The sequence below is a fragment of the Doryrhamphus excisus genome, chromosome 9 (assembly GCF_030265055.1).
Source record: "Doryrhamphus excisus isolate RoL2022-K1 chromosome 9, RoL_Dexc_1.0, whole genome shotgun sequence".
Taxonomy (NCBI): domain Eukaryota; kingdom Metazoa; phylum Chordata; class Actinopteri; order Syngnathiformes; family Syngnathidae; genus Doryrhamphus; species Doryrhamphus excisus.
In genome coordinates, this window is record NC_080474.1 from 6,084,225 (window position 1) to 6,111,866 (window position 27,642).

Below are 27,642 nucleotides of genomic sequence, written 5' to 3' on the forward strand. Positions count from 1 at the left end.
GAAATTACGTAGGTACGTTCATACGTAAAACCAAATGAACCGCCAACCCAGCTGCAGGTGCGTCATCAGATGCTATCGTCTATGAGGGGGAGGGAGAAGATTATAGACACCTTTTACATCTTAGAGAACAGGTATGATTGTTTAATCTTATTTTATTCAGCCCAGTGAAACATTATTTTAAATGCTAATAGTTAGCTAAGAATGGTGACCATATCTATCCCAATAGTACTAACTTCCGGGGGTTTCTCTTAACAGGATAACACTGTCGCATACTATAATTTATATGATTTTGAATTTATATGACTATGACTTTGACAATACCTTGATTTGTGTATTATATAGACTATATTTTTTACATTGTAGATATCGCAATGATGCGTTATCAGCAAAACTGTGTTGCCTTGTCCTGTGGCTCCCTCTAGCGGAAAAAAAGGAAACTGGGTGTCATAATAATGGCAACGTCACATGTTTACACTTGCACAATTTAACATGTATGAAAAGGAGTGGCACCAAGCAGAAATTACTCAATCCTACCCTCTTCTCAAGTCTCAGCTATTTATGACAGTTTGTTCAAATATCTCAGATTGTGTATGCAGTCAGGAAAGAAAAAAATACAATTAAATATACAAAAAATTAAAGGCATAAAAAATAGAAAAAATATATCATCAATGAAATAGATCAAAATGAAGGTGGAATAGTAAATAGTAAATAAAATAAATCAAATATTTGATGAGTACATTTTCAGAACCTGGATACATGGTTTCCAGGGAAAACAAATACATTGCTATAATAATGCATGCAAGAGGTGGCCTCTTTAAAAAGATTACAGCCTGCAAACCCATAATACATTCTAATTAGAGCAGACTATATAAAGCCAACAAATGCCTGCCATTTTAAAGACTAGATTCCTGGCTTTAAGCCTGCTATTCACACATTCATCCTATTTTGGGGGTGCCACGGGCAGTATGAAATGCATGTCCCATCATGCCATATGGCTCACAGTTGTATTCAGTGCACATTGTTTTATTGGACGTTGTGCAGTGAAATGTTGTCATAGCACTGAAATGTATCAGGAAGCGGTATTTTGATGTGACTCATGAATCACAAGGTTTGATTTAAAGCCCACTGCTTGCTTTTCCTGTCACTCTGAGCTGTGGACGGGCCCCCGAGATAGACTCCAAATAGATTTGGAACCGGTTTCCATGTTACACATGCATGTGCAATCACCAACACACACTCTGTCTTGTCTTTCCCATCTTTCTATCGTCCCTGTTGCACTTGTGTTGCAGCTCAGCATGTTGGCATGCGTGTATCTGTGTTTGCTTGGTTGCTAGGTAACTTGCATCCGACGTTTATGAAGGATCACGCCAGCTGAACTTGCTGCCCTATCAAAACACCTCATTTTTTTACTATTGCTGGCAGCTCAGTATCAGACAGTCTAGACCAGGGGTCTCAAACTCAATTTACTTGGGGGCCACTGGAGCTCGGGTCTAGGTGAGGCTGGGCCACATCAGGGTTTCCAAACCCCCCCCCCCAAAAAAAAACGCATTTATTAAAAACAGAAAAATATACAAACTTTTTCAGTGCTTTGGTTCCGATTTTCTACAATAAAAGCGCTGATAAAACATTCCATTGTTCTCAAATATCTTGATTTTTATTTTTCTGCACAAAATAAGATGAAAAATAAACAAATCAAGAATAAAGAAACCCAATCAATCAGTAATAAATAAATATAATAATAATAATAAAACAGCAAATAATAAAAACTTAAGAAACCACATATAGTTGGTGGGTAGACAAATTATTTTTTTTCAGATTAAAATTAACAAAGCATTATTAGAGCCCTGTAGACATGACAAAACATGACTATAGTCACATTTATACTTTGTTTATTTACAACATATTGCGCAACTGCAGGGTCTTGAGACACATGCTAACTTGCAAACTAGAGAGCTAGCGACCTAAACGGTAGCCTCCAAGTTATTTCCTTTAAACTTAAAAAAGCCAAAAACTTACCACTTCCACACGGATAGGGAGGATAACTATTAACAGTTATTTAACCTTTAACATGAACATTAATCAAACGTAATAATTTTTTCTGGGTACATGATACCATACAGCATCCATATCAAACTTGCGTGGGCCGCACTAACATTAAACTTTCATATCAAGGCGGGGGCCTCAAACTAGTGTCCTGCGGGCTACATTTGGCCCGCGGGCCGTGTGTTTGTGTCTAGCCGTAACATTCTTTCATCAGGACTGTGCTGTAATGATGTTTTTGATTATATCAAACAAAGTATTGTGCAAAGTATTTTGTCATATTTAGCAGTTATGTTTGAAAATGGACCATTTTTTTCTCATAGTGAACACTGAACTTAACTGAGGCTTGCAGTTGTTGGGATGTTGTTGTGGGGTCTTTTGTGACCTCTTGGATGAGTCATCACTGCACTCTTAGGGTAATTTTGGTTGGCTGGCCACTCCTGGGAAGGTTCACCACTGTTACTGTTTTTGCCAAGGCTGGACTGTGCTGATAGCATCTTAGCTGGATGTTTATTATTTCAAAATATTGTTTGTCATACATTCAATTAATTCATTTTCTACCGTTTATCCTCACACGGGTCGTGGGGGTGCTGGAGCCTATCCCAGCTGTGGCCAGCCAATCATAGGGCACATATAGACAAACAACCATTCACACTCACATTCATACCTATGAACAATTTGGAGTCGCCAATTAACCTAGCATGTTTTTTGGAATGTGGGAGGAAACCGGAGTACCCGGAGAAACTGATGTCATGTTCTTATATTTTATTGGAGGGCTAGAGAGGAAGCGGTAGATTGCTGCGTGCAGTTGTTATTGTCAGACTTGTACCAAGCATTCCTCCCAGCTAATTTAAGTTCTCTTCTCCATGGTCCTTATCTGTATGACAGCTTGTTGGTCAACTCAGGGGTGCTTATTTTCTCTTTTGTGATGATGAGTCAACCTTATCTCTGTGAGGAAAGTGATGCAAAATGGTTCCCACCATCATGCCATCATATCTCTTTGCATCCTATTAGATAATTTCCCATTTTAGAATCCCATGCATCACTCCCCGAGTATGAATGCAGTAATAGAGAGATTTCCCCGATGGTACATTCAGGGAATGTGTCTCAAGCACATGGGCCTTTGGCACGAAAGCGTGCAAAGTCATAGCTGTGTGAGGCGTACATGGTGGAGTAAAAATAGCTGTTAGCTTCCTAACAGAAGATTAGTCTGATTGATTCTTCTGTTTAAACTTAGATTTTGAAAAAAATAATTCCAAACAAATTACAGTTTTAGTCTATTTTAATAGTTTCAATTCACTTCCAATTTAAATTACTGGTTATGGTCATTAGTTTTGTACGTCACTACTCTAGCAGTAAGGCCATTATTATTAGAAACATTAGGTTTGATATATATTGTATGTCAGGAACTCTCCTCCTCTTCATCCTCTCGACTGCCTCTCATCCTCCTATTGCAGCGCCCTGATGTGAATCAATGCCACCGTCATTTATGGTAACTCCATAGAAGGCATGATGTGACATTACCACCTCACCTCACTTTGCTTTTCATCCCCATATTGCACAGCCGTGATGCACAATCATCATTGTTGGTAATTATTGTTATTGTCACCAATGTGGTAATCATTGCCTTGACTTTAATTTCCATTTTGCAATGCCCTGATTTAGAATCATTGCCACAATTGTTGATGGTAACGCTTTCGAAGGCCCTAATTTGGCATAATCTCCTCCCTATATTATTGCACAGCCCTGATATAGAATCATTGCCGCAAGGTAAATCCTTCACAGACCCGCCCGAAGGACAAACCATTGCCAGATTGTTATCAGCTCTCTAGTGGCAACACTGGCCACTTCAATGTTCAATGTGATTCACCCGCTTCCCTTCCTGACCCTGGTGCGTTCGCAGCCCATCAAAGATACCCTCAACCCATTCCACATACTCTTTTATTGGATTCCAATATATTGCGCAAGTCGTCGGTTGTGTATATATCACTTTTGTCAGCAGCTTTTCAGATTAGGTTATTATTTTCCCTCATTGACGTTGGGTGTGTCGATAACTGTCATGTCACATGATTCTATATGGGCGTAAGGGCTTGGACACCGGGGTTCAAAGAGGAATGCTAAAAATAGCGTGACACCACTGGCAGCTGACACATGTGACGCTCGGTGAAACACGACTGCAGGCACGACCGCACACACACACACACCCTTTGAACCACCGCACCCTTCACACCGTTAATACATAATACATGGATGCTTATGGATGTTCTTCCAAATTCTCTCTCATTGACTTTATTTTAGATATGTAGTATCATCAGAATGAATTGAGTTACTTTTCTCCAAGTGTTTGTTCACTCCTTTTGTGTCTCAGGCAATCATCTTTTTGGAGAGAGAATATTTAGAGAGAACATTTGTTATTGTGATTGTTATTGATCACTTTGCCTCTTTCCAGCAACATTTATCAACCTTGCATCATTACTACCGTTTTCCTTGGGCACTAATTTTTCCCATCCACCCCCTACCCCCCCAGCTGCCCCTGATATTTCTGACCTTCTGACTCCACCCTTTAAAAACATCCTGGCCAAATGCCAGACCTCCATACACTAACAATACCGTGCAATTTATAGAGCTTTGAAAATATTTTGTGGAGACAAGTATCTCAAAGCCATCATTGGCACGCATAATTTTTTTTCATGCTAATATTCACAGTTTTTAGTAGTGTTTATCCAAACTAAATTAATTACACTAAAAGAGACATTTAATCATTAAGTTAATCATTAGTCATTAAGTTAATGGTGTAGAAATACAGATTAATTCATTCATTTTCTACAGCTTATCCTCACAAGGGTCGCGGGGGGTGCTGGAGCCTATTCAGTTGTCCTCGGGCGAGAGGCGGGGTACACCCTGGACTGGTGGCCAGCCAATCACAGGGCACATAGTATAACAAACAACCATTCCCACTCACATTCATCGAGTGGTTAGTGTGCAGACCAGGGTTCAATTCCACCCTCGGCCATCTCTGTGTGGAGTTTGCATGCTCTCCTCGTGCATGCGTGGGTTTTCCCGGGTACTCCGGTTTCCTCCCACATTCCAAAAACATGCTAGGTTAATTGGCCAATTTGTCCATAGGTACGAATGTGAGTGTGAATGGTTGTTTGTCTATATGTGCCCTGTGATTAGCTGGCGACCAGTCCAGGGTGTACCCCGCCTCTCGCCCCAAGACAGCTGGGATAGGAAAAAGCGGTCGAAAATGAATGAATGAATGAATGAATTAATAAAAACTATAACGTGAGAAGTAATTCTATTTACTGCTATTCAATATGTAATAATAACTATTCTTATTCTAACCTAATCTAGTCTGATTGTCTAATTGGTGACTCCAAATTGTCCATAGGTATGAATGTGAGTGTGAATGATTGTTTGTTTATATACGTCCTGCGATTGGCTGGTGACAAGTCCAAGGTGTCACACAGGGTGTATTGCGTGAAGTCAGCTGGGATAGGCTCCAGCATACTGCCGCGGTTGGATATTCTTATTTTTGTTTTTATTTGATTTCGTATAAATGTATTGAAATTATACGACATCTTTGAGTAAACTTGAGTTTCTCATTGCCGGGTGGAGGGACCATCAAAATATAAAAAAATATATCGCCCTATTTTTTAGTTAACAAACCGTACAGTGAGAAGGGAAATATCAGACAGGATAAGTGTGCAGACGGGTACATGAAAATATGTTTGTGACCTTCTTGGCAGTAGCACAGACTGTTCCTTACATAACGAAGGGTGAGTGACCCTACTGTAACTATAGCTACTGACTCGGTAGCAACTCACATTTTATATTTACCCGACATGTGTTATTACCAAAAATAATTTACAATCTTTCGACCTTTGTTTTTTTTTTTTTAACATGTCTGTAGAGACCCAGACCGCTGCTATATAGTGTTTAAGAAACTATACATCTCACCAAAGTATAATGATCGAGGTTGTTTGAGTGACCGCTCACAAATGCAGCCTTCCCGACTCACTCAATCATGTATCCATTAAAGAACACTCACTCACATGCACACACACAGGATTTCAAGCTCTTGAAACAAGACCCGTCGGACAGCTGAATGGGCGACTGGCAGCAGACACGACAGGGAAGCTGTTGCGGGTGGAGACGAGAGAGAGAGAGGCATGGTAGAACAGCTGACTGGCTGCGGAGGGGGGAGGAGATGTGGAGGAAAGGACTCTTTGGAGTTAGTATGTATTAAGAACAGTACGTGCATCTATAAATGTGGCACAAACATGGCAATTTTATTATGAGGAAAACCACAATGATAAACATACTGTAGCATTGATTCCATTGTATAGAGCTTTTCTATTAAGTCTTATTAGATTGTGCATGTATACTAATGTTGTAAAGTAATTAAAAGACATGATTAGTGACTATTAACACTGGTAAAAGTTTAGTAACTCAGGTTTAAAAAAAAAATGGATGAGGTGGTGTCATAGGTCAAACAGAGGAGATGATGGGAGGCGGTGGGAGGACACAGAGGACGTGTCGGAGTGACAGTGGGTGTGGCAAAGCTACAAATAGCCGTACTTGCTGCTTAGCGTTTCTTCACTTGGATCCTCTCCCAGTTGCCCAGCAGGACAGTTGGGTCTCAGCCTTTCCAGCAACTCCATCACCCCACAGAGTCAAACCAGCAGCCATGAGCAAGTCCTATTCCTCCTCAGCCCAGTCGGCCTCCTCGTACCGCCGCACCTTCGGTTCTGGCGTCGGATCATCCCCGATGTCTTCCCTCTTTTCCACTCACGGAGGTGGCCGTGGCTCATCCTCGAGCCATATGTCTTCTCGAGTCTACGAGGTGAAGAGCAGCAGCATTCCCTCCTTTTCCAGCTACAGGGTCTCATCTGGGGGTGCCGGCCTGGGCGCCTCCACAGCCATGCGTACCTACGGCGAAAAACTCGACTTCAACCTGGCTGATGCCATGAACCAAGACTTCCTCAACACAAGGACCAACGAGAAGGCCGAGCTTCAACATCTGAACGACCGTTTTGCCAGCTACATTGAGAAGGTCCGTTTCCTGGAGCAGCAGAATGCGGCGCTGACGGTGGAGATCGAGAAACTGAAAGGCCGCGAGGGACCCGGCCGTGTGGCTGAGATGTACGAGGATGAAATGAGGGAGCTGAGGAGGCAGATAGAAGCTCTGTCCAACCAGCGTGCTCGTGTGGAGGTGGAGAGAGACAACCTGGCCGACGACCTGCAGAAACTGAAGCTCAGGTAGATAAGCGGTGGGTGGAGGTCCACCACAGCCCAGATAGTTTTGCCTGATGTCTTTTAACTCGACTAGAGCATTAACTCCAATCACTAGAATCTATAAATGTAATATTTAGATCTATGTTCCGTAGCTATTTGGGGTGCACAGTGAAGCGCTAATTCTGGAAATGGCGCTAGCTGAGGGCATGGCTTTTTTCTGCTAACACCCCCCCGCCCCACCACCTTTTAAGCTCCATTGTGACAGCTGTGCAACAACTTCGGGACTCAAACTGCAGTTTTTGTGCATCTGTTGTTACACTGAGTGATTCTTCATGTTTTTGCCCGCAGACTACAGGAGGAGATTCACCAGAAGGAAGAGGCTGAGAACAACTTATCCGCCTTCAGAGCTGTAGGAGATATTTCCTTTCACTGCCATGTTCTATTTTAGTTCCTTTGAATGCTCGTGCAGCGTTTCCTTGCTTCTCAGACTCCAGTTTTATCCCCTCTGATTCCTTTTTCTGCTTCTTGGATGTATCCAGGATGTAGACAATGCCACTCTGGCCAGGCTGGACCTGGAGAGACGCATCGAGAGTCTGCAAGAAGAAATTGCATTCCTCAAGAAGATACACGAGGAGGTTTGTTTATTGTAAATACATAATTGCGAGTGGTGACAAATGCGGCATCTGGAGACTAAATGGGGTGTTGCCTCGTGGTTATATTCTGGGGATCGAACATATCTCGTTGTTTAACCTTTGAGAAATTCCGAACTACTTGAAGACAACTGTTGTGTTGTGAGGTACTCTGGAGGGGAGGGGAAAAATGTATGTAGTGAACAGATGCAAAGCTATTTATACATTTGGTTGGTCCGCAGGACAGCTGAGTTGAACCGAGGCTTACCGGCTGTGCTTTGTTAAATTAGCCAAATGTATATCTTGGTTCTGTTAAAATTGATTCTTTTATCCCAAAAAAATGGAAAGCCGAAGCCTGTCCCAGCGAACTTTGTGAAAATGGAGTGCACCCCAAACTGGGCGCTAGTTAATGACTAGGTACATATACTAGGAAACAAATAACAATTCGCAGATATGGTCATCATAATAATAATACATTTTATTTGTATAGCGCTTTTCAAAATACTCAAAGACACTTTACAGAAGAATGGAGTTGAACAAAAGCAAGCAAACAGAGTAGAAGACACACCAAAATACAACATTCATTCGTTAATACACAGTTAAAACATGAGGAAAAAGCAGGGCGGGGCATCTAGTGATAATCTAGTGATGACCAGCACGGTTGGACTCCAGTGTTGCAACTGTTTGAAACCCAGGTCCTCAAAAGGTGCCAAAAATGTTTCCAATGAATGACTCTGTTTCTTTGAAAATGAATGATCTTCAGGAGATCCGCGAGCTGCAGAGCCAGATGCAGGACACTCAGGTGCAGATCCAGATGGACATGTCGAAACCCGACTTGACCGCCGCTCTGAGGGACATCCGCATGCAATATGAGTCGATCGCAGCTAAGAACATCTCAGAGGCTGAGGACTGGTACAAGTCTAAGGTAGAGTTGTGTTGCTTTCACTGACAGTCATTTTTAAAGGTCCAACAGGGTCTTTCCACAGCTAATATTGTAACTATATTTCCTCAGGTCACAGATCTGAACCAGGCCGTCTCCAAGAACAACGATGCCCTTCGTCAAGCCAAACAGGATAGCATGGAGTACAGACACCAGATCCAGTCCTACACCTGCGAGATCGACTCACTCAAAGGCACAGTGAGTATCAATCAGTCAAGCAGATTCAGGTTTCCCCCCACAATTGTCAGAAAGGGAAGAAGTCAAGATAATAAAGGCGCTCAACACTAACAGAACTTGCTTTGGTTGTAACATCATGTCTTGAAATGAACAGTCAAAGATGCCGTGAGGCTTGTAGAGCTACGATAAAGTCAGCCTGCGGCCCAAGCACGTTGCCCAACTGATTGTCAGCACACAGCAGAATAAGAGAATAAAATAGCATTCACCTACTCACTTGTCAGTCCCTGTTGATGTAATGGTACTGCTGCTGCCTTTTAAAGCAGAGGGCTCACATTAAAGACAGGTTTTTCTTTTAATTTGTTATTTTGCCCAAACAATAACTTATTGAACAATTTGTTTTCCAATAAATTGTATATACTAACCCAATGCAGGTTCAAGTCAAATATTGTAAAAACAGCTTTTAACGGGTCACTTTAATGGGTACTATAGATGTGGGGATCATAGTAATACCACGCTCGTTGTCACAATGAATAAAAGCATGCAGCGGAATAAGAGAATGGACTAGAGCAAAAATTCTGTAGAAATTATCAATGGGCCTGCACTTGCAATTACCCCCAGTGCGTCACTATATTCCTACAGGTCACTATGTTGAGAACTTTGCCACACAGCTACTAAATGGCCGGCCTGTCACCCGCACATACAGTGCAGCTTTTAAATGTAGCTGTTGCCCCAGATTTTTGTTTTTTTTTGGTCAATTACTTTGCCACGGTTACACAAAATGTTTCACACTAAAATAGCACACGACCCATGATCAAGATCTCTCCAATGAGGTACATGCAGGGTTTCGGTGCACGGTTCACACGGCATTTATGGTATAGAATAAAGAATACATTCGAAATAATAGTATGGACTGCTTCACTTTGCTTGCAGGCCTGTAAAAAGCAGACAGACCCGTCAGTCCCTTGTGGTGTAATGGTACAGCTGCTGCCTTTTAACAACTTCTTGTTAATTTGTAATTTTGCAGTGAAAATCATTTATTGACCATTTAGTTAGAAACAATATTCAGGTTCAAGTCAAATAGCATAAAAAATGCTTTTAAAGCTGTCCAGAATTAGTCATTTTGTAATCTCCCCCATCTTTCCTCCTCCACAGAACGAGTCTCTGCTGCGCCAGATGAGGGACCTTGAGGACCGCATGGGACGTGAAGCTTCAGGTTACCAGGACACGATTTCTCGTCTGGAGGAGGACATTGCCAAGATGAAGGTCACTATTGCTTATTCCAATTAATCTGCAAATTAAAGAAAACTAATCAGAAGTCAGGAATGCAGTGTGATAAAGCACTTGACACCCTCCGCTGTTTGTCACAGATGGTTTTATTTGCATATTTGTAATGTTGTCGTCGTGTAAATGTTTGGGGGAGAGTGTTTATTTGATGAGAGATGTTTGTTTTCCAGGATGATATGGCACGTCACCTGAGGGAGTACCAGGACCTGCTCAATGTGAAAATGGCCCTGGATATTGAGATCGCCACCTACCGCAAGCTGCTGGAGGGAGAGGAGAGCCGGTGTGTGCCTCTGATGTTGACTCAATCGCTGACAATCATATTTTTCATCATATAATACTTCATATTTTGTCCTTTTTTCCAGAATTACCACAACTATTCCTGTCCAGTCTGCATACTCTTCCATTGGATTCAGAGGTATGCGATTCAGTGTGATGCTTTATACCAGGGGTCGGTCTCAAACTCAATTTACTTGGGGGCCACTGGAGCTCGGGTCTGGGTGAGACTGGGCCGCATCAGGTTTTCCCAAAAAAAAACCAACACATTTATTAAAAACAAAAAATTTTAAAAATCTTCGCTTTGGTTCCAATTTTCTACAAGAAAAGCTCTGATAAAACATTCCACTGTTCTCAAATATCTTACTTTTTATTTTTCTACACAAAATAAGATGAAAAATAAATAAACAAATCAAGAATAAAGAAAATCAATCAATCAGTAATAAATAAATATAATAATAATAATAATAATAATAAAACGGCAAATAATAAAATCTTAAGAAACCAAATATAGTTGGTGGGTAGACAAATTATTTTTTTCAGATTAAAATGTACAAAGCATTATTAGAGCCCTGTAGACATGACAAAACACAACTATAGTCACATTTATACTCTTTTTATTTACAACATATTGCGCAACTGCAGGGTCTTGAGACACATGCTAACTCGCAAACTAGAGAGCTAGCGACCTAAACGGTAGCCTTCAAGTTATTTCCTTTAAAATTAAATAGCCAAAAACTTACCACTTCCACACGGATGGGGAGGATAACTATTAACAGTTATTTAACCTTTAACATGAACATTAATCAAACGTAATAATTTTTTCTGGGTACATGATACCATACAGCATCAAACTTGCGCGGGCCGCACTAATATTAAACTTTCATATCAAGGCGGGGGCCTCAAACTAGTGTCCTGCGGGCCACATTTGGCCCGCGGGCCACGTGTTTGAGACCCCTGCTTTATACAAATATTCATAACATTAAATTGTGCAGGAAATTATAAAAGACTAATTATAACCCGTGACCATATGGGAGGGTCTATTTTGAGGGTCTTACATGTTACATAACATCTGACCGCTGTGTGCGGATACGACATGGAACCCTTCGTAGTGGATGTGCTTCTAACAGAACCTTTAGCAATTGTATGAAAAAGCGTCTGCATTTCCCTTTCCAGAGACCAGCCCCGAGTCTCAGCCTCAGCGCTCTTCTGAGGTGCACTCAAAGAAGACCGTTCTCATCAAAACCATCGAGACCCGCGATGGAGAGGTTGGCATACACACTCACACACTCAAACAGATTCCCATTAGCGGTCAGTTACCTATGATCTACGACTGCCCTTTTCATATCCAGATGAAGTATTCTGTGAGCCAGGGCGCTAGTGCCCAGTGTGTAAGTCTGGTTGGACAGTCCCACTTCTCTTTTTAATGACTGTGTTGAAGCAAACTCACAGATTTTTTATGGTTTAATTATGCCTGCCATAATGTTAAAATTGTAAATCAAAGAAATATCTGATAGTGGCAATACGGTGTGTGGAAATCTTGTAGTTTGCACTGACCTTGCACAAGCACTCTCACTGCTGTTCTCATGATAATTGCAGAAAACCCAGTTTTATTATGACACAAAAAGGCAAAGTAACAAAATAACACAGTAGGCTACGAGGCACAGATAAGGTTAACGGTTACCATGGGAGATGGGAACAGTTAATGTGCCTGAGCAGGAGAAAAATACCAGTGAAGAAGAAAACAGATAACCAAAATGCAACGGAATGCATCCAACTCTCAGGTAACAAGAATCCAAGGAAGCGTAAAAACAAAAGCATCGGCATCGACGCAAACCGGGTGCATCGAGTCGGAGCAAAAACACAACGACAATAAACCGGCAGCTAATTAGAAATCAGAACAAGGTGCAAATAAAAGCAGTGAAATGGAAATAATTGTGCAACGGCGAAGAAACAAACCAAGAGCACTTTGATCCTTGCAGGCCACTTTACCGAGTGTAGCACTTGGGCCATAACAGTCAATGTCTATCAAACTAGCCTGTGTTGTATTTTTTTACATGCACAGTATGTACAGTAGAATAAATAAACATTAAATTACAACTTCAAAATTTGTACCAACAATCTACATGACACACCAATGTCACTACCATCTATCTGGCTGTAGATGTTCCCTCTACTTTGTCAGCTTTTCCGGTTTAGAAGCCCGTGTTAGAATAAATAACCACCAAATAACCTGATTTGGTATCATTTTAAATTTTTAATTTAATAGCTGTAATAATTTTTAAATAGTAGAATGCATTTTATTATTTCAAATATTCATTCATTCATTTTCTACCGCTTTTTCCTCACGAGGGTCCCAGCTGTCTTGGGGCGAGAGGCCGGGTACACCCTGGACTGGTCACCAGCCAATCACAGGGCACATATAGACAAACAACCATTCACACTCACATTCGTACCTATGGACAATTTGGTGTCGCCAATTAACCTAGCATGTTTTTGGAATGTGGGAGGAAACCGGAATACCCTGGAGAAAAAAAATGCTAACTCCACACAGAGATGGCCGAGGGTGGAATTGAACCCTGGTCTCCTAGCTGTTAGGTCTGCGCGCTAACCACTAGACCGCCGTGCCGCTCATATTTCAAATATTCTTACTTTTAAATATTAAAAATTAAAATATTAAATATATACAATAACAATATAATCATATATGAATATAATAATGTACAAATGTATAAAAATATAATAATTTGAATTGTTTAATAATATATTAATTTGTAAGTTTGGTATAGTTTCAGAAGGTCAAACACAATGGCGACAGTGTGCGAAATCGGAGGGAATTTTTTTGTGATAATTGTGAAAACTGGGCTGTACCAAAAACAAGGCTCATGTCACTGCAGAATTGTCTGCTTTCAATGTATTATGGGCCTATAAGCGAAGTGCCACAACCCGTGCTTTTTAGTTTTTATGGGCCTGCAAGCAAAATGCAATATTAGATAAGATTAGATTAGATTCAACTTTATTGTTATTGCTCATGTCACTGATACAGGTCAACAAAATGCAATTAGCATCCAACCAGAAGTGCAATTTTATAAGTACTTTTGTAGTAAGTAAATGGACAGATCTATGTACAAACTATAACAGGCTATGACTATAATACAGTGAGGATATGTACAGGGATATAAATGACTATAATATGGCTATTGTAGATTATACAGATTATAAACAGTATGCACAGTATGGATGTGACAATACATATACATATAATAACAGTAATATGTACAGTATTGCAATGAAGTGACTAGAGTATGGCTATTGCAGATTATATAAATTATAAACAGTATGATCTATGAATGGGGGCTGCACGGCAGTCTAGTGGTTAGCGCGCAGACCTCACAGCTAGGAGACCAGGGTTCAATTCCACCCTCGGCCATCTCTGGCGTTGGAGTTTGCATGTTCTCCCCGTGCATGCGTGGGTTTTCTTCGGGTACTCCGGTTTCCTCCCACATTCCAAAAAACATGCTAGGTTAATTGGCCACTCCAAATTGTCCATAGGTATGAATGTGAGTGTGAATGGTTGTTTGTCTATACGTATGTGCCTTCAAGTTATTTCCATTAAACTTAAATCGCCAAAAACTTACCACTTCCACACGGATAGGGAGGATAACTATTAACAGTTATTTAACCTTTAACATGAACATGTGTGAATGTGAGTGTGAATGGTTGTTTGTCTATACGTATGTATGTGCCCTGCGATTGGCTGGCCACCAGTCCAGGGTGTACCCCGCCTCTCGCCCAAAGACAGCTGGGATAGGCTCCAGCACCCCCGCGACCCTCGTGAGGAAAAGCGGTAGAAAATGAATGAATGAATGATCTATGAATACAACAAGATATAACAGTAATATGTACAATAGTGCAATGAAGTGATTGGGGGGGGGGCATAGATATAAAATATATTTTCCTCATTAATATTCCTCGTACTTATTATGGGCCTGCTCTTTGCAATTTGGCCGAAAAAGTAAATTGCCCAGTAAATTGTCATGAGAACAGGTCGCTTGTAAACAACCCACGTAAGAGTCCTGTGCCACCCCCACACCCCTCCTTGCACTATACCACTTCTCTCCTGATGATGCCAGATGCTTTCACTGTGGATGGAAAAAACACCCACACATATGATCTACAAGACACTTTGATCCTTGGTGTTATGTATAAATATCCCTGCTCTTCTTCTCAGGTTGTCAGCGAGTCCACACAGCACCAGCAGGACATCATGTAAGCAGAAGGTGACCACATAGCCATTCATTGCAAAAAAGATTAAAAAAAAAAAAAAGAGAAACTACAAGCATCTTCCTATTACAGTGTATTGGTTTTTGGGAAAAAAAAGCCTATTTTTAGATACAAGATGAAGCCATTTTTTAATATCCTGCACTAGTATTTATGCTTAAACAGGATTTATTGTAACTGGCAAAAGCCTACACAGAAGCTTAAAGGCATGACACATGGTGAGAGAGAACAGTCAGCGCACATATTCCACGTTTTGTTTGTGCAAAATTAGCATTTTGTGCCGTTGTGGGCGACGAGAGCAATGTGGGGAAGACGGTGTTTTAAAAATGTCAAGCAACATAAGCGTCTCATGAAAAAAACGAGATAAACCGCGAGTGTGACATTTGATCCGGGCCGTGTGCTGAGAGCGTGTGATTGTACGTGCATGGGCGACTACGTGGTGCCGCTTCACCCTGCCTAAAAATGTCAAATAAAGACATTTATTACCATGACTTGTTAGGGCTTCTTTTGACCACATACGTTTTTTTTTTGTTTTTTTTTTTACTCCATCCATCATGTCGCTTTCTGCAGTACATTTATCATCTGAAAACCACAGTTTTGACACATTTTATCGAGAACGCCGGCTGGAATGATCAGAAACATTGTTCTTTGTGAACAATGGCTCATTAATGAGCCCCCCGGCTCTGCTAGAGCCAGATCTGCGGCGCAGCATGTGTCTGAAGTCAGTGGACTGAAAATGTTAGAGATAAGAAAGTGGAAGTGGAAGAAGCGGGTGGGGAGGTGGAGGAAAATGGAGAATGCACCGAATCCAATGAAAAGGTTATACGGGGAGAGACATACAGAAGCTTCTTCAGTGAGTTTCACAAAGGTTAAATCCTGGTTTCTTCAGTTCTAAAATGTTCAATTCCAATATGTGAGAGGGGGGCGTGTCCACTGGGGATGTCACAGTAGGGTTGGTAGTGGCCACTCCTGTGTTGTCCCATGTCTTTGTGTAACGGACTGCTTGGTCTCTCCAAGGTACAGGTCATTGCATGCTATAATTACTTAGTATATTTATTTGCTATGTGTGGGTGGATAAATGCAAGAATTTCATTTGAACATGCGTCAGATTACAATTGAATGCATCACATAATCAGTTCCCAGTTCCACATGTCCAAAAGGAGTAGGAAGAAGCAAATCTTATTAAATCCTACCCCTCCATTTGGTACTTTTACAATCACTAACTGTTACATTTGTTCACTTCCTGCTTTCCAAAATACAGTTTAAGTTTTTTTTTTTTTTTTTTTAATAATGTACCTCGAACCGAAGTACAAGATGATATGACCATCCAATGACATAATGGGTACCATATTAAGTGTCAATATAGTGATATATATAGCACATCATGACTGGTTCAAGACTCTTCATCCTTGTATTTAGCAAACATCAACTGCTTGTATTGTTTCTTGAATTGGTTCATCGTTGTGCATTGTTTGATTTCCTTACTCAATCCATTCCATAGTTTGATTCCACATACTGAAATGCTATGGCTTTTTAACATAGTCCTAGCATAGAAGTGTTTCAAATTTAGTTCTTCCCTGAGATCATATTTCTCCTCTCTTGTAGAGAAGTATTGGATGACATTTTTAGGTAATTCCTACTTAATTTTTAGGTATTCCTTCTCCTGAAACTATTAATTTTGGGTGCATTTTCTGAAGTTATGAAAAAAATATTTAAAAATATTAATTATTTTTTTAATTTTGCTTATTCATGATAACCCATGTTTATTTCATTAAGTAATTACTTTTTAGATGTCAAAGTTCACAAAAAAGTTTACATTTTTTTTTTCATGATTTTGTTTATAAATTGTATTAATTGCCTGTTTTTAATTGCTACATAATTTTTTTCATTTTTTATTATTTTTGTATTATTATTGTATAATAATTATTATTCATGAAGTATTGGATGACATTTTTAGGTAATTGGTTATTTTTTAGCCTTATGCATTATTTTAGCTGTTTGAAAATTAACTATATCAGCAAGTATAAGTATTTGTGATTTTAGAAATAAGGAGTTAGTATGTTCTCTGTAGGCGGCATTATGAATTATCCTTACTGACCTTTTTTGCAGTACATTTAGCGAGTGAAGATTGCTTTTATTGCTCCGTGGCTATACCGGTTCTGGGAACCAGGAAGTGTTCCCAGCTACGCTACAATATTGAGGTAAGGTCTGGAACCAATTAAGTACTTTCAATGAGATTGGATTACTTTGCTATTTTGCAGACAAATACATCAGTCCAGCTTAAAAAGTGCCTGGTACTTTTATAACCCATTTATTATGGTTTCGATTTCAGTTGTTCCAGGGCAAAATTATTAGTTTTTTTTTTTTGTCCCAAAGTAAAAAAATATGGGAAAAAAAGATAATCAGCACAAATCAATTTGTAGAATTCCATGTATGTTTAATAATATCATAGGTCCATTTAAAGACATGCGCAATCATAATAATACAAATCATATGAATAATACTGAAAGGGAGGCGGTTGGTTGACTCTGTATCTCATCGCTTCCCAAATAAAAAGAAACTACTTGAACATTCAGCAATAACACAATAAAAAGAAAAATCTACTGCACCAGTAAAGAAATCACAGAAAAAAAAAGATCTACATGACCGTGGTGTAAACATCGAGCAAACGTTCAATACATTTAAAAAGTATTTACAGATCAATATCTACAATGAAAGCGCCACCTCAGCATATTCTGCAAGGACTGCAGATAACAATTCAACAAAGTACTGAGTCTTCTTTGCTATTTTTTTCAAAGGCCTATCCATTTGTCCCCCAATACAATACAAAGCCTTGTTAAAAGAACACAGAAATGCAAAATTCCGACAATGAATTACATAACAAACATTGAATACAACATGACTTCATACCTTTTCAAAGCCCTTTTCCTGCACACTTGAAACACAAGACACTAAGAGGAGACCTCATGGAGATATAACATGTTGTCCTGTACATGTATTTCTATATTAGGGAAACTACACTGAGGTGAAGTCGAAGACCCACAAAGCAAATTTGGATGTCACAACTCAACAAAAACACACAAACAAACAATCGCCTATCCTCATAAGAATTTTGTTGAGTTTGATGCAAAAAGAATGAAACCAGGGGCTGGGGACTCGTTTTTTTTTATCCAAATGAAAAATGGAATTGAAATTTAAAAAGGTAGAAAAAAATGCCAAAAAATAATAGATTTGAGAATAATGAAAAAAATATTTGCTAATTTTTATTTTTTTAAATGTGCTTTGGTTTACAAATTTCAAATTCCTTCTCCTGAAACTATACATTTTGGGTGCATTTTCTGAAGTTATGAAAAAAAATATTTCAAAATATTTTTAATTAATTAATTAATAAAATAATTATTTTTTTATTCATGATAACCCATATTTATTTAATTGAGTAATTACTTTTTAGATGTCAAAGTTCACAAAAAAGTTTAAAATTATTTTTTAATGATTTTGTTTATAAATTGTATAATTGCCTGTTTTTAATTGCTATGTAAAAAATACATTCAATATTTTTATTTAATATTTATTTTATTATTTTTGTGTTATTGTTGTTTAATAATTATTATTCATGATTTAATATAATTAATTAACAATTAACTTATTTATTTTTACATTTCAAAGTTCACACGTGTCAAACTGTTATCTTGTGTACAAAACAAAACGATCCCTTCATCGAAAAATGTCTGTATCAGCATTGCCGATATTGTCCCTGCATTGACTTGCATTGATATGCTATCATATCCATAACAAAATTAACAGTATTGCCCCCTCCTCGTTTTCAGTACGTCCTGACTGCCTCTTTTTGCATTGGCGATTGACGCAAACCGTCACATTTCAACGTTAACGTTAACTAATGTGATTTCTGCTAAATTCTTAGGAGGACACGATGCACGTAGACACACCGACACCAAGAAAACACAACAGTTGGACAAGGACTCTCATGCATGAACTTTTACACGGCCACATTCTGCATTGACCTCAGTGCAATGGAAAACATCTTCAAGATGTACAAACAATGAAATGGTCATAGTTACAAAGCAAAAAAAAAAAGCAAAAAAAAATATTACACTATGTCCATTGTCTGTTATCCAGAACAAGAATTTATAAAACCTAACAAAAAAAGCAAAAGTCCAGTTGTAAACATTAGAGGGCGCCATTGCAACTCCTTCCATCTCACAGCCATCATCAATATGACTGTCATGCGTAATGACATTGTGTTGTAGTGTATAGAGATTCCATTTAACAGTGCACTGACCACACAAAAGCATAACCAAGTCCTCACATGATTACATTTACATACATTGTAAACAACCCCCCTCCTTGAGCCAGTATTTGGTACGATCCATCGCTGCCAATGGGGTTTATGTGTGTGTACACCAACACTGCAGCACATTTCATTGCATGTTCTTTGTTACGTGTTGCCTGCTTGCATTAGTCTGTTTCCTTTTGGGGCAATTCCCTGTGTGCTTTTTGCTTAAATAGAATTAGGGAATAAAAAGGGAAGACAAAGACATACAGTCCACCCTCGGTTTTCGTATGATTCTGTTTTTGGCGAGAATGTTGTCTTGGTTTTCCTACAGTATTGCACTTAGATAACTTTTAAGTGAGTTTGGCCTGTAGCGTATCGTTCTGTGAAATCGAGCGTCCAAACAAAGCACCCTACTCGATGTCCTACCGAGAGAGGTTTGTATCTTTTTATTCAAAGAAAAAATGATTTGAAATGATGGCAATTATTTGCAAACAAAAATTCAAACAAAATAATGCATTTGTGAACAGTATTTTGACCAAAATTTTATTTTTAAAAATGCTGCAATTTAAAAATTGTCATGAAAATTTACAATTTGTTTGCATTTCCTGAAATTGTATGTATTTGTTAATTTTAATATTTTATTTTTATTTTCTAACCATATTCATTATTTATTGTTATATTTATTCTTTACATTTCCAATACATTTTTTTGTTTGCAAATACTGCTTTTGTTGAAAATCACAAAATTGTTCTGTTTTTATTTTTATTATTTATGTTTTTTTGTCTTTTTCTATAATTTTTGGTATTATTTTATTTTCTAATTAATTTAATTGGATAAAAAGACACACATTTTCTTCCTTAAGTTAACAAAAGAGAGAAAAATTCAGCTTTTGTTTACAAATTTAAAAATGTATCTCATGAATCAGTTTGCAAATAATTGTTTTGGGTTCAAATCAGTTTTGTTTGATTGGATAAAAAAAAAATCCAATGGAAAACAAAAAATGCAGTTTTTTTAACCATACATAAAAATTTACAAATATTTTGTTAGCATTTTGTTAAGGTTTGTGAAATATTTTATTTTAATATAAGATATTTGTTTTTAAATATTTATATTATTGATATTGATTATTTAAATGGTCATTTATTACTATTTATTTAATACATTGAATTTATTTATTTAAACATTTCAAATCCATTATGTTTATTTGTGGTTTTATTTTTTTTTGTTCACAAATAATTTGAATAATTTGAATAAAAAGACACACATTCCTCTCTATAAGGTTCCAGTGTATTAACAAGGGGAAGCAAACACATTATGATTTAAATGAAGCACAACTATATATAGTACATGTTTTTGCAGTGGACTACTGTAGCGACCAATGCCAGTGATGACGACACCTAACAGCCAACAGATGAGATGAAAAGATCTTGCAGTGGGAGAGTGCAAAATAGGAGACAATGAAATATTCCAGTGGAAAACACGGGTAGGAAATAACTTTGAGCTGAGGCAACGTCTGAAGGTGGCAGCTTCCATCAAAGCCATCAAATATGACTCTTTGGAAAAAAAAAAGCGGATATTAAATTAAAAATTGCACCGGGCAAGTCCATTCTTCTTCATCTTCCGCCTTTCTTTAACTTGAACTTGGAGAAGAGCAGCCATGACATGCAGCTCCTCATCTTTGTGATGAAGTTCTGGTGCCCAAACACACTAAGCCTTCTGTGTATAGACGAGTGTTTTACAGGAGGGAGTACGCATTGCCAGGCATCAGATGCGAACCGGCGGTCCAGAGGGCGCTGTGAGCGGTACTTGGGAACCGCAGTCATAGTCAAGTTCCGCCATCCTGGATCGGCTCATCATTCGACTCTGTGAGTACGCTCGTCTGTCCGTTTGTCTGTCCCTGAAACTGCGGATGTAGCTCTGAGCGACCACACACACAAATATCATTAGTATTAGAACATTTTTTGGTTGCCTAGCAACCACACTAACACTACAATGTTCTAAGAAGGCTAAAAAAGCAACACATCTTACCGGTGAGAGAACATCTCCTTCAAAGCGTTTTTTAGGGTTGGGCTTACGATGGAAGCCAGGTTCCGTTTGCGAGGGAGGGATTTTGGGCGTCTGGTGATGGGGGTTGGATGTCCCCGGGTGGTGGTACTGCTGGTGGTGAAGACTGTGGGCCTTCTGCTTTTGGACGCTTTTCTGCGTGTGCTGTTTTTTCTTCTTCTTGTTCTCGTTCTCCTTTTTGAGTCTCTCTTCTCGCTGCCGGATGCGCATGAGCTGGACTCGTCTTTGTTGTCGGCTCAGAACCACTACAGAGAAAGAAGAGTATAGTCAGGAAGAAGCAAGGCATGAATTACAGGAGAGACGTGAAGAGAAAAAGAACATATTTCAAAGCTTTTCTTTGTGTACCTTGAAGTATTGCAACTATAATATTCCTTCCTGGATACTGTGAGTGGGTAGACGTTCACTTTCTTATACTTACTGTTTTTTTTAGGTGTATCAGGTGTTGGAAAATTCATTCTAAAACTGAGAAATAATAAGACAACATGAACGTATCGGAAAAGAAGAAATTAGAGTCAAACCTCTGGCTTTTGTTTTCTTTTGGTTTTCGTACTTAAAAAACGAGTACTTGTGTTTATACTGCGTCCTTTCATTCATTTTTTGTGCTGCTTAATCCTCATTAGGGTATGCTGGAGCCTATCCCAGCTGACTTTGGGTAAAGAGACGCAGGGTACACCCTGGATTGGTCACCAGCCAATCGCAGGGCCCTGTACTGTATCTTTACTGTATCAATAACCTGTCATGGGGCCAAATCAAGTTGAAATTGTCAATAGTTTGTCCCAGAAAGTGATAAATATTATTGAATTAATTATTGATAATGGCGGCACGGCGGTCTAATGGTTAGCGCGCAGACCTCACAGCTAGGAGACCAGGGTTCAATTCCACCCAAAAGGTATACCTGAAAAATATATAGACATTTACCAATACAAGTTTAAATGGAAGGGCTGCAAGGCCGCAGAGTGCTTAGCACGCAGGCCTCAGAACTAGGAGACCAAGGTTCAATTCCACCCTCGGAGTTTGCATGTTCTCCCCCGTGCATGCGTGCGTTTTCTCCGGGTACTCCGGTTTCCTCCCACATTCCAAAAACATGCTATGTTAATTGGTGACTCCAAATTGTCCATAGGTATGAATGTGAGTGTGAATGGTTGTTTGTCTATATGTGCCTTCAAGTTCTTTCCTTTAAACTTAAATAGCCAAAAACTTACCACTTCCACACGGATAGGGAGGATAACTATTAACAGTTATTTAACATGAACATTAATCAAACGTAATAATTTTTTCTGGGTACATGATACCATACAGCATCCATATCAAACTTGCGCGGGCCGCACTAACATTAAACTTTCATATCAAGGCGGGGGCCTCAAACTAGTGTCCTGCGGGCCACATATGGCCCGCGGGCCGTGTGTTTGAGACCCCTGTGTTAGGTTAATTCCAAATTGTCCATAGGTATGAATGTGAGTGTGAATGGTTGTTTGTCTATATGTGCCCTGTGATTGGCTGGCGACCAGTCCAGGGTGTATCCCGCCTCTCGCCTAAAGACAGTTGGGATAGGCTCCAGCACCCCCGCGATACCTTTATACACTGGTTACTAGGTGTCAGTAATGTTACTGTACTGATGGGTGAGACACACAAGCACCAGACTTGATCGGCAGCACAACAAATCTCAGATGTACTGGACGTAACCCAGGCTAAGGCAAAACTCAACTCTGAACCCCTGATTTGCTGTCCGTCACCCCTGTAGTCGTCTCCCCTAGCAACAGATGGTATATTATATATAGCATATTGGCTAAGGTTTTTATTTCATGTCAAAAGGGTTCTAATAATAGTAAAAAAAAAAAACATATTTAGAATGTCACAAACAGGTTTACAGTGCTCGAGGCAAATGGAGGATTACACTGGTTTTAAAAAATCTTCAATATTTATTCCTCATGTCTCTGATTCTTTGTAGACTGGATGAATATGTGCAGACAGACAATGAAATAATGATGCAATAATGTTAAATCGCTGCGCTGCACATAATAAAAATGTGTCATCCTGACCGCGTGTATGCGTGTACGCGTGTATGCGTGTGCGTGTTCACCGTCTATTGTTTTGTTGTTCTTTGTGCAAGCGCATGGCTAACGAGGCACCATCTGCCGGAGAAATGTTTCATGAAACCCCCATTTTCTGTTCCTCAGCTCACCCTCTGTGGCCCCCTGGCCAAATGTGTGTGTGTGTGTGTGTGTTAGGACCAATGGGAGGAAAACAAAAAGGGAGACCAGCCAATTAGAGGCAAGCAGATCATTTGCACCCATGTGCGGCACGCAATCCAATCACTGCCACGTGATTCCCCCACACTGGCCCACTTGGGCGCCCCGTTTACCCAGTATGTTCCAGTTCAAACCTCCGCCCCCTCCCCCAACCCCACCTCACCTACCACTTGCTGTTTCTGCATGCAAGAACACAAAGTTGACTAAATCAATTCAGCTGCTTCTTCTAAGAAAGAGTATTGAAATGTCAATATAAATCCCATAAATTCATTAAAAACCTGATGGTTGCTGGTTCGATCCTCAGTCCTCGTTTAATCCTTCATGTTTATGTCATTTTACACACCGCTGCTAAATAGAAATCATTGCAGGCAGGCTACATAACATTCATTCATTCATTCATTTTCTACTGCTTTTCCTCACGAGGGGCGCGGGGGGTGCTGGAGCCTATCCCAGCTGTCTTCGGGCGAGAGGCGGGGTACACCCTGGACTGGTTGCCAGCCAATCACAGGGCACATATAGACAAACAACCATTCACACTCACATTCATACCTATGGACAATTTGGAATTAACCTAGCACAGGGGTCTCAAACACGCGGCCCGCGGGCCAAATGTGGCCCGCAGGACACTAGTTTGAGGCCCCCGCCTTGATATGAAAGTTTAATGTTAGTGCGGCCCGCGCAAGTTTGATATGGATGCTGTATGGTATCATGTACCCAGAAAAAATTATTACGTTTGATTAATGTTCATGTTAAAGGTTAAATAACTGTTAATAGTTATCCTCCCTATCCGTGTGGAAGTGGTAAGTTTTTGGCTATTTAAGTTTAAAGGAAATAACTTGAAGGCACATATAGACAAACAACCATTCACACTCACATTCATACCTATGGACAATTTGGAGTGGCCAATTAACCTAGCATGTTTTTGGAATGTGGGAGGAAACCGGAGTACCCGGAGAAAACCCACGCATGCACGGGGAGAACATGCAAACTCCACACAGAGATGGCCCAGAGTGGAATTGAACCCTGGTCTCCTAGCTGTGAGGTCTGTGCGCTAACCACTAGAACGCCGTGCCGCCTGGCTACATAACAAAAATTCCCACATTTCCGTAATTTCCGTAATTCAATATTTACCCTGACATTTTTTGCCCTCTGAAAATGAATTCACAATTTCAATGTCGCCCCCTGTTGGTGGAAATTCATTAAACATTAAAATTATAAATAATATTCTGCTTATTGTGTTCATGGTGGCGTGGCACAGGTTGTGGATTGGTTGTCTCCCAAACTGATGGTTGCTGGTTCTATCCTCTGTTGGTGCAAAGATTTAGGTCCTTCATGTGTTCTGTGTATAATCTGAGTAATTTATTTTTTAATAAGAGCCGATTTACACAAAAACTAACATTTATTGGATATCCCTCTTTTGCACACGGGCAGACCCTGTGTGCATTTGCATAAATATGCAAAGTGGAAGCCGGATATTGTTGTGACAATTTGGATGTGTCACTCATTTGCATGCGTTTATCATTGCGGACGGGAGTTGATGAGTCGGCTCTGTTCCTAGTAATCATGTTTTCACCGGGAATCTGTTATTCCGAAAGCTGCAGAATGTCCTCCCGCCTCTATCGCTTTCGGTCGTTTTCAACACCTCTGACGAGTAGCGATTGTTAAATCCCGCGACAAAAGGGCACATGTGACATCGTCTTATCTGCACCCGCTTGCAAGTGCTGCCGTCATGTTTCCGACATGCATGACCGTCGAGTTGTGTGTTGGCGTATTTATCGCACGTGATGACGGCTGGTGCCATCTTGCCATCTGTGTTGTGGCTGCTTTCAGCTCGGATAAAAGCTATCTCCCCTAATAAGACACAAGCAAACGTTATGTTTCCTCATTATAGTTATGATTTCAAAGGCAATGAAAGCATTTTAATAAGGCTGCAAAAGCACCTTGGGGTGATCCCATGTTGATACTGCGTTCTGTTTTATCACAGGATATATTATTATTACAGTGGGGGTGGGTTGGGGTTGGTTGTCATTGACTCATATTTCAATTTGTTTGATGAGCTGAAACATTTACGTGTGACAAACATGCAAAAAAATAAGAAACCAGGAAAAGGGCAAACATTTTTCCACACCACTATAAATCAAAGAACAATTAATGGAATACAAAAATATTATCGCTTCATTGATTAACTGTAATAACATCAGATGATCCATGAATAGATGGAATCAGAGTCACATAAAGTTTCATTTTTGTGTCTCGGAGCAGCTATGGTGCGTTCAAGGAAGTGAGAAATTGATTAACTATTGATAAATAAAAATAAACATGAAACATAAACATGAAAAAAAACACAAGGCCTGTATTACCACGGAATTATTTTCATTAATTATGTGTTTTTTGCAGAAAAAAAAAAAATTTTTTGGACCAAAATCAAAGTGGCAATATTATTTAAAGAAGTTGATTCTATGGAGTATATTTTTTAGATTTTTTAATTAAACTTTTTGATATTACCACTGAATTATTTTCATTAATTATGTGTTTTTTGTAGAAAAAAAAATCATTTTTGGACCAAAATCGGAGTGGCAATATTATTTAAAGAAGTTGATTCTATGGAGTATATTTTTTAGATTTTTTAATTAAACTTTTTTATATTATCACTGAATTATTTTCATTAATTATGTGTTTTTTGTAGAAAAAAAAATAATTTTTGGACCAAAATCGGAGTGGCAATATTATTTAAAGAAGTTGATTCTATTGAGTATAATTCTTGGATTTTTTTTATTAAACTTTTTGATATTACCAATGAATTATTTTCATTAATTATGTGTTTTTTGTAGGAAAAAAAACATTTTTGGACCAAAATCGGAGTGGCAATATTATTTAAAGAAGTTGATTCTATTGAGTATAATTCTTGGATTTTTTTTATTAAACTTTTTGATATTACCAATGAATTATTTTCATTAATTATGTGTTTTTTGTAGAAAAAAAAACATTTTTGGACCAAAATCGGAGTGGCAATATTATTTAAAGAAGTTGATTCTATGGAGTATATTTTTTTAGATTTTTTAATTAAACTTTTTGATAAATTGTAGGCGCTATGCTTTTTTTTTTTTGACATCACCATGTTACAGTACATATTGCAATATAATCAAATAAAAATAATTATTGAAAGAAATATGATACTATAATCAATGCTATACAAGTGACATTTACCATTGAATCCATAATAAATATAATACAATGTCACGCTCCAATCGTTCAAAAATCCATGTTGCGAGTATAAGAACACAGTGATTATGCGCTTACCTTCCGTATGAGAAAAACCCTCTGCTGTGACTTTCCACTGAATCAGCACTCCGAGCAGGGCCAGGACAGGCCACACCCCCATAATGACCCACGTGAACCAGCACACTGGCTTCTTGGGTGCCACCTGCGTTATAGACAATGGCAGTCTTAATTAATCAGTTGCACAGAAAACAAAAGGCAACGTTAGATAGATAGATGGTACATTGCCTCATATTAAGGGACGGTCATAAACTAATTGATGGATACCAGCAAGAGTCCAACAACAAGAGCTGTTATCTGGATAAAACCACGTCTACACACACAGTCGAAGCATAAATCTTGTACTAAGCCTACAAAAGCTGCTGTCTGAATAAATTTTACTGGTGAAATTTATTGGCAAGCCCAATAAGGAGGGATAAGGTGTTCTCATGGGTAGGTGTAAATATAGCCTGTAGGAGGCTTTAAAGCACCCCACTGCTTGCATGGGCTGGCAGTGGGTCTAATGATATTCCTGGTCAAAGTTCAATCTGACTATCCTCGTAACTTGCTGCAGCGTTTAAAGCGTGTAGGCTGGATCTCTCATCTCCAACAGAAACACATGAATAGCTCTGCACATTGTCTGTGATTCATCAAGCAGGTGTCTAGGGTAGGGATGTTAGATAATATTGGACCGTATTGGCATGAAAATGACATATTGAGGCATCGGTAGACTGATTTTTGGGTTTTGGGTTTTGGGTTTTTAGTTTTTTGAACAAAAAACAATTCATACAAAAACTGGGGCGTACAAACACTGAGGTTTGACTGTTATTGCTTAATAAAAATGAGAAACGGGTACAGCTACACAAGCTTTGAAGCAACCACAAAGCAAAATATCGTATTTTCTGGACTATAAGT

The 27,642-nt window shown here is 39.2% G+C and overlaps 2 protein-coding genes across 3 annotated transcripts in view; one reads left to right on the forward strand and one right to left on the reverse strand.

The window, feature by feature from the left end:
• Positions 1-32: 32 nt before the first annotated feature.
• On the forward strand, positions 33-15,350 carry desma (desmin a). 2 transcript variants are annotated; one of them, XM_058081570.1, is made up of 11 exons: positions 33-131; positions 6,660-7,302; positions 7,627-7,687; positions 7,818-7,913; positions 8,671-8,832; positions 8,920-9,045; positions 10,177-10,287; positions 10,479-10,588; positions 10,671-10,723; positions 11,758-11,849; positions 14,813-15,350. In XM_058081570.1, exons 2-11 carry the CDS (start codon positions 6,731-6,733, stop codon positions 14,852-14,854), a joined length of 1,425 nt encoding a protein of 474 aa, XP_057937553.1. In that variant the 5' UTR covers positions 33-131; positions 6,660-6,730; the 3' UTR covers positions 14,855-15,350. The 2 variants fall into 2 exon arrangements, with proteins under 2 accessions (XP_057937553.1, XP_057937552.1); XM_058081569.1 differs by lacking the exon at positions 33-131 and having other exon boundaries at positions 5,266-7,302.
• A 1,928-nt stretch (positions 15,351-17,278) lies between these two features.
• tmem198a (transmembrane protein 198a) overlaps positions 17,279-27,642 on the reverse strand; it is a 32,200-nt gene continuing 21,836 nt past the window's right edge. The window contains exons 5-7 of the mRNA XM_058081571.1: positions 26,770-26,893; positions 21,185-21,465; positions 17,279-21,073 (exon numbers count right to left, since the gene is read on the reverse strand). Of these exons, the coding sequence (XP_057937554.1) occupies positions 20,921-21,073; positions 21,185-21,465; positions 26,770-26,893 (558 nt within the window). The 3' untranslated portion in view covers positions 17,279-20,920. The remainder of the gene's footprint in view (positions 21,074-21,184; positions 21,466-26,769; positions 26,894-27,642) is intronic.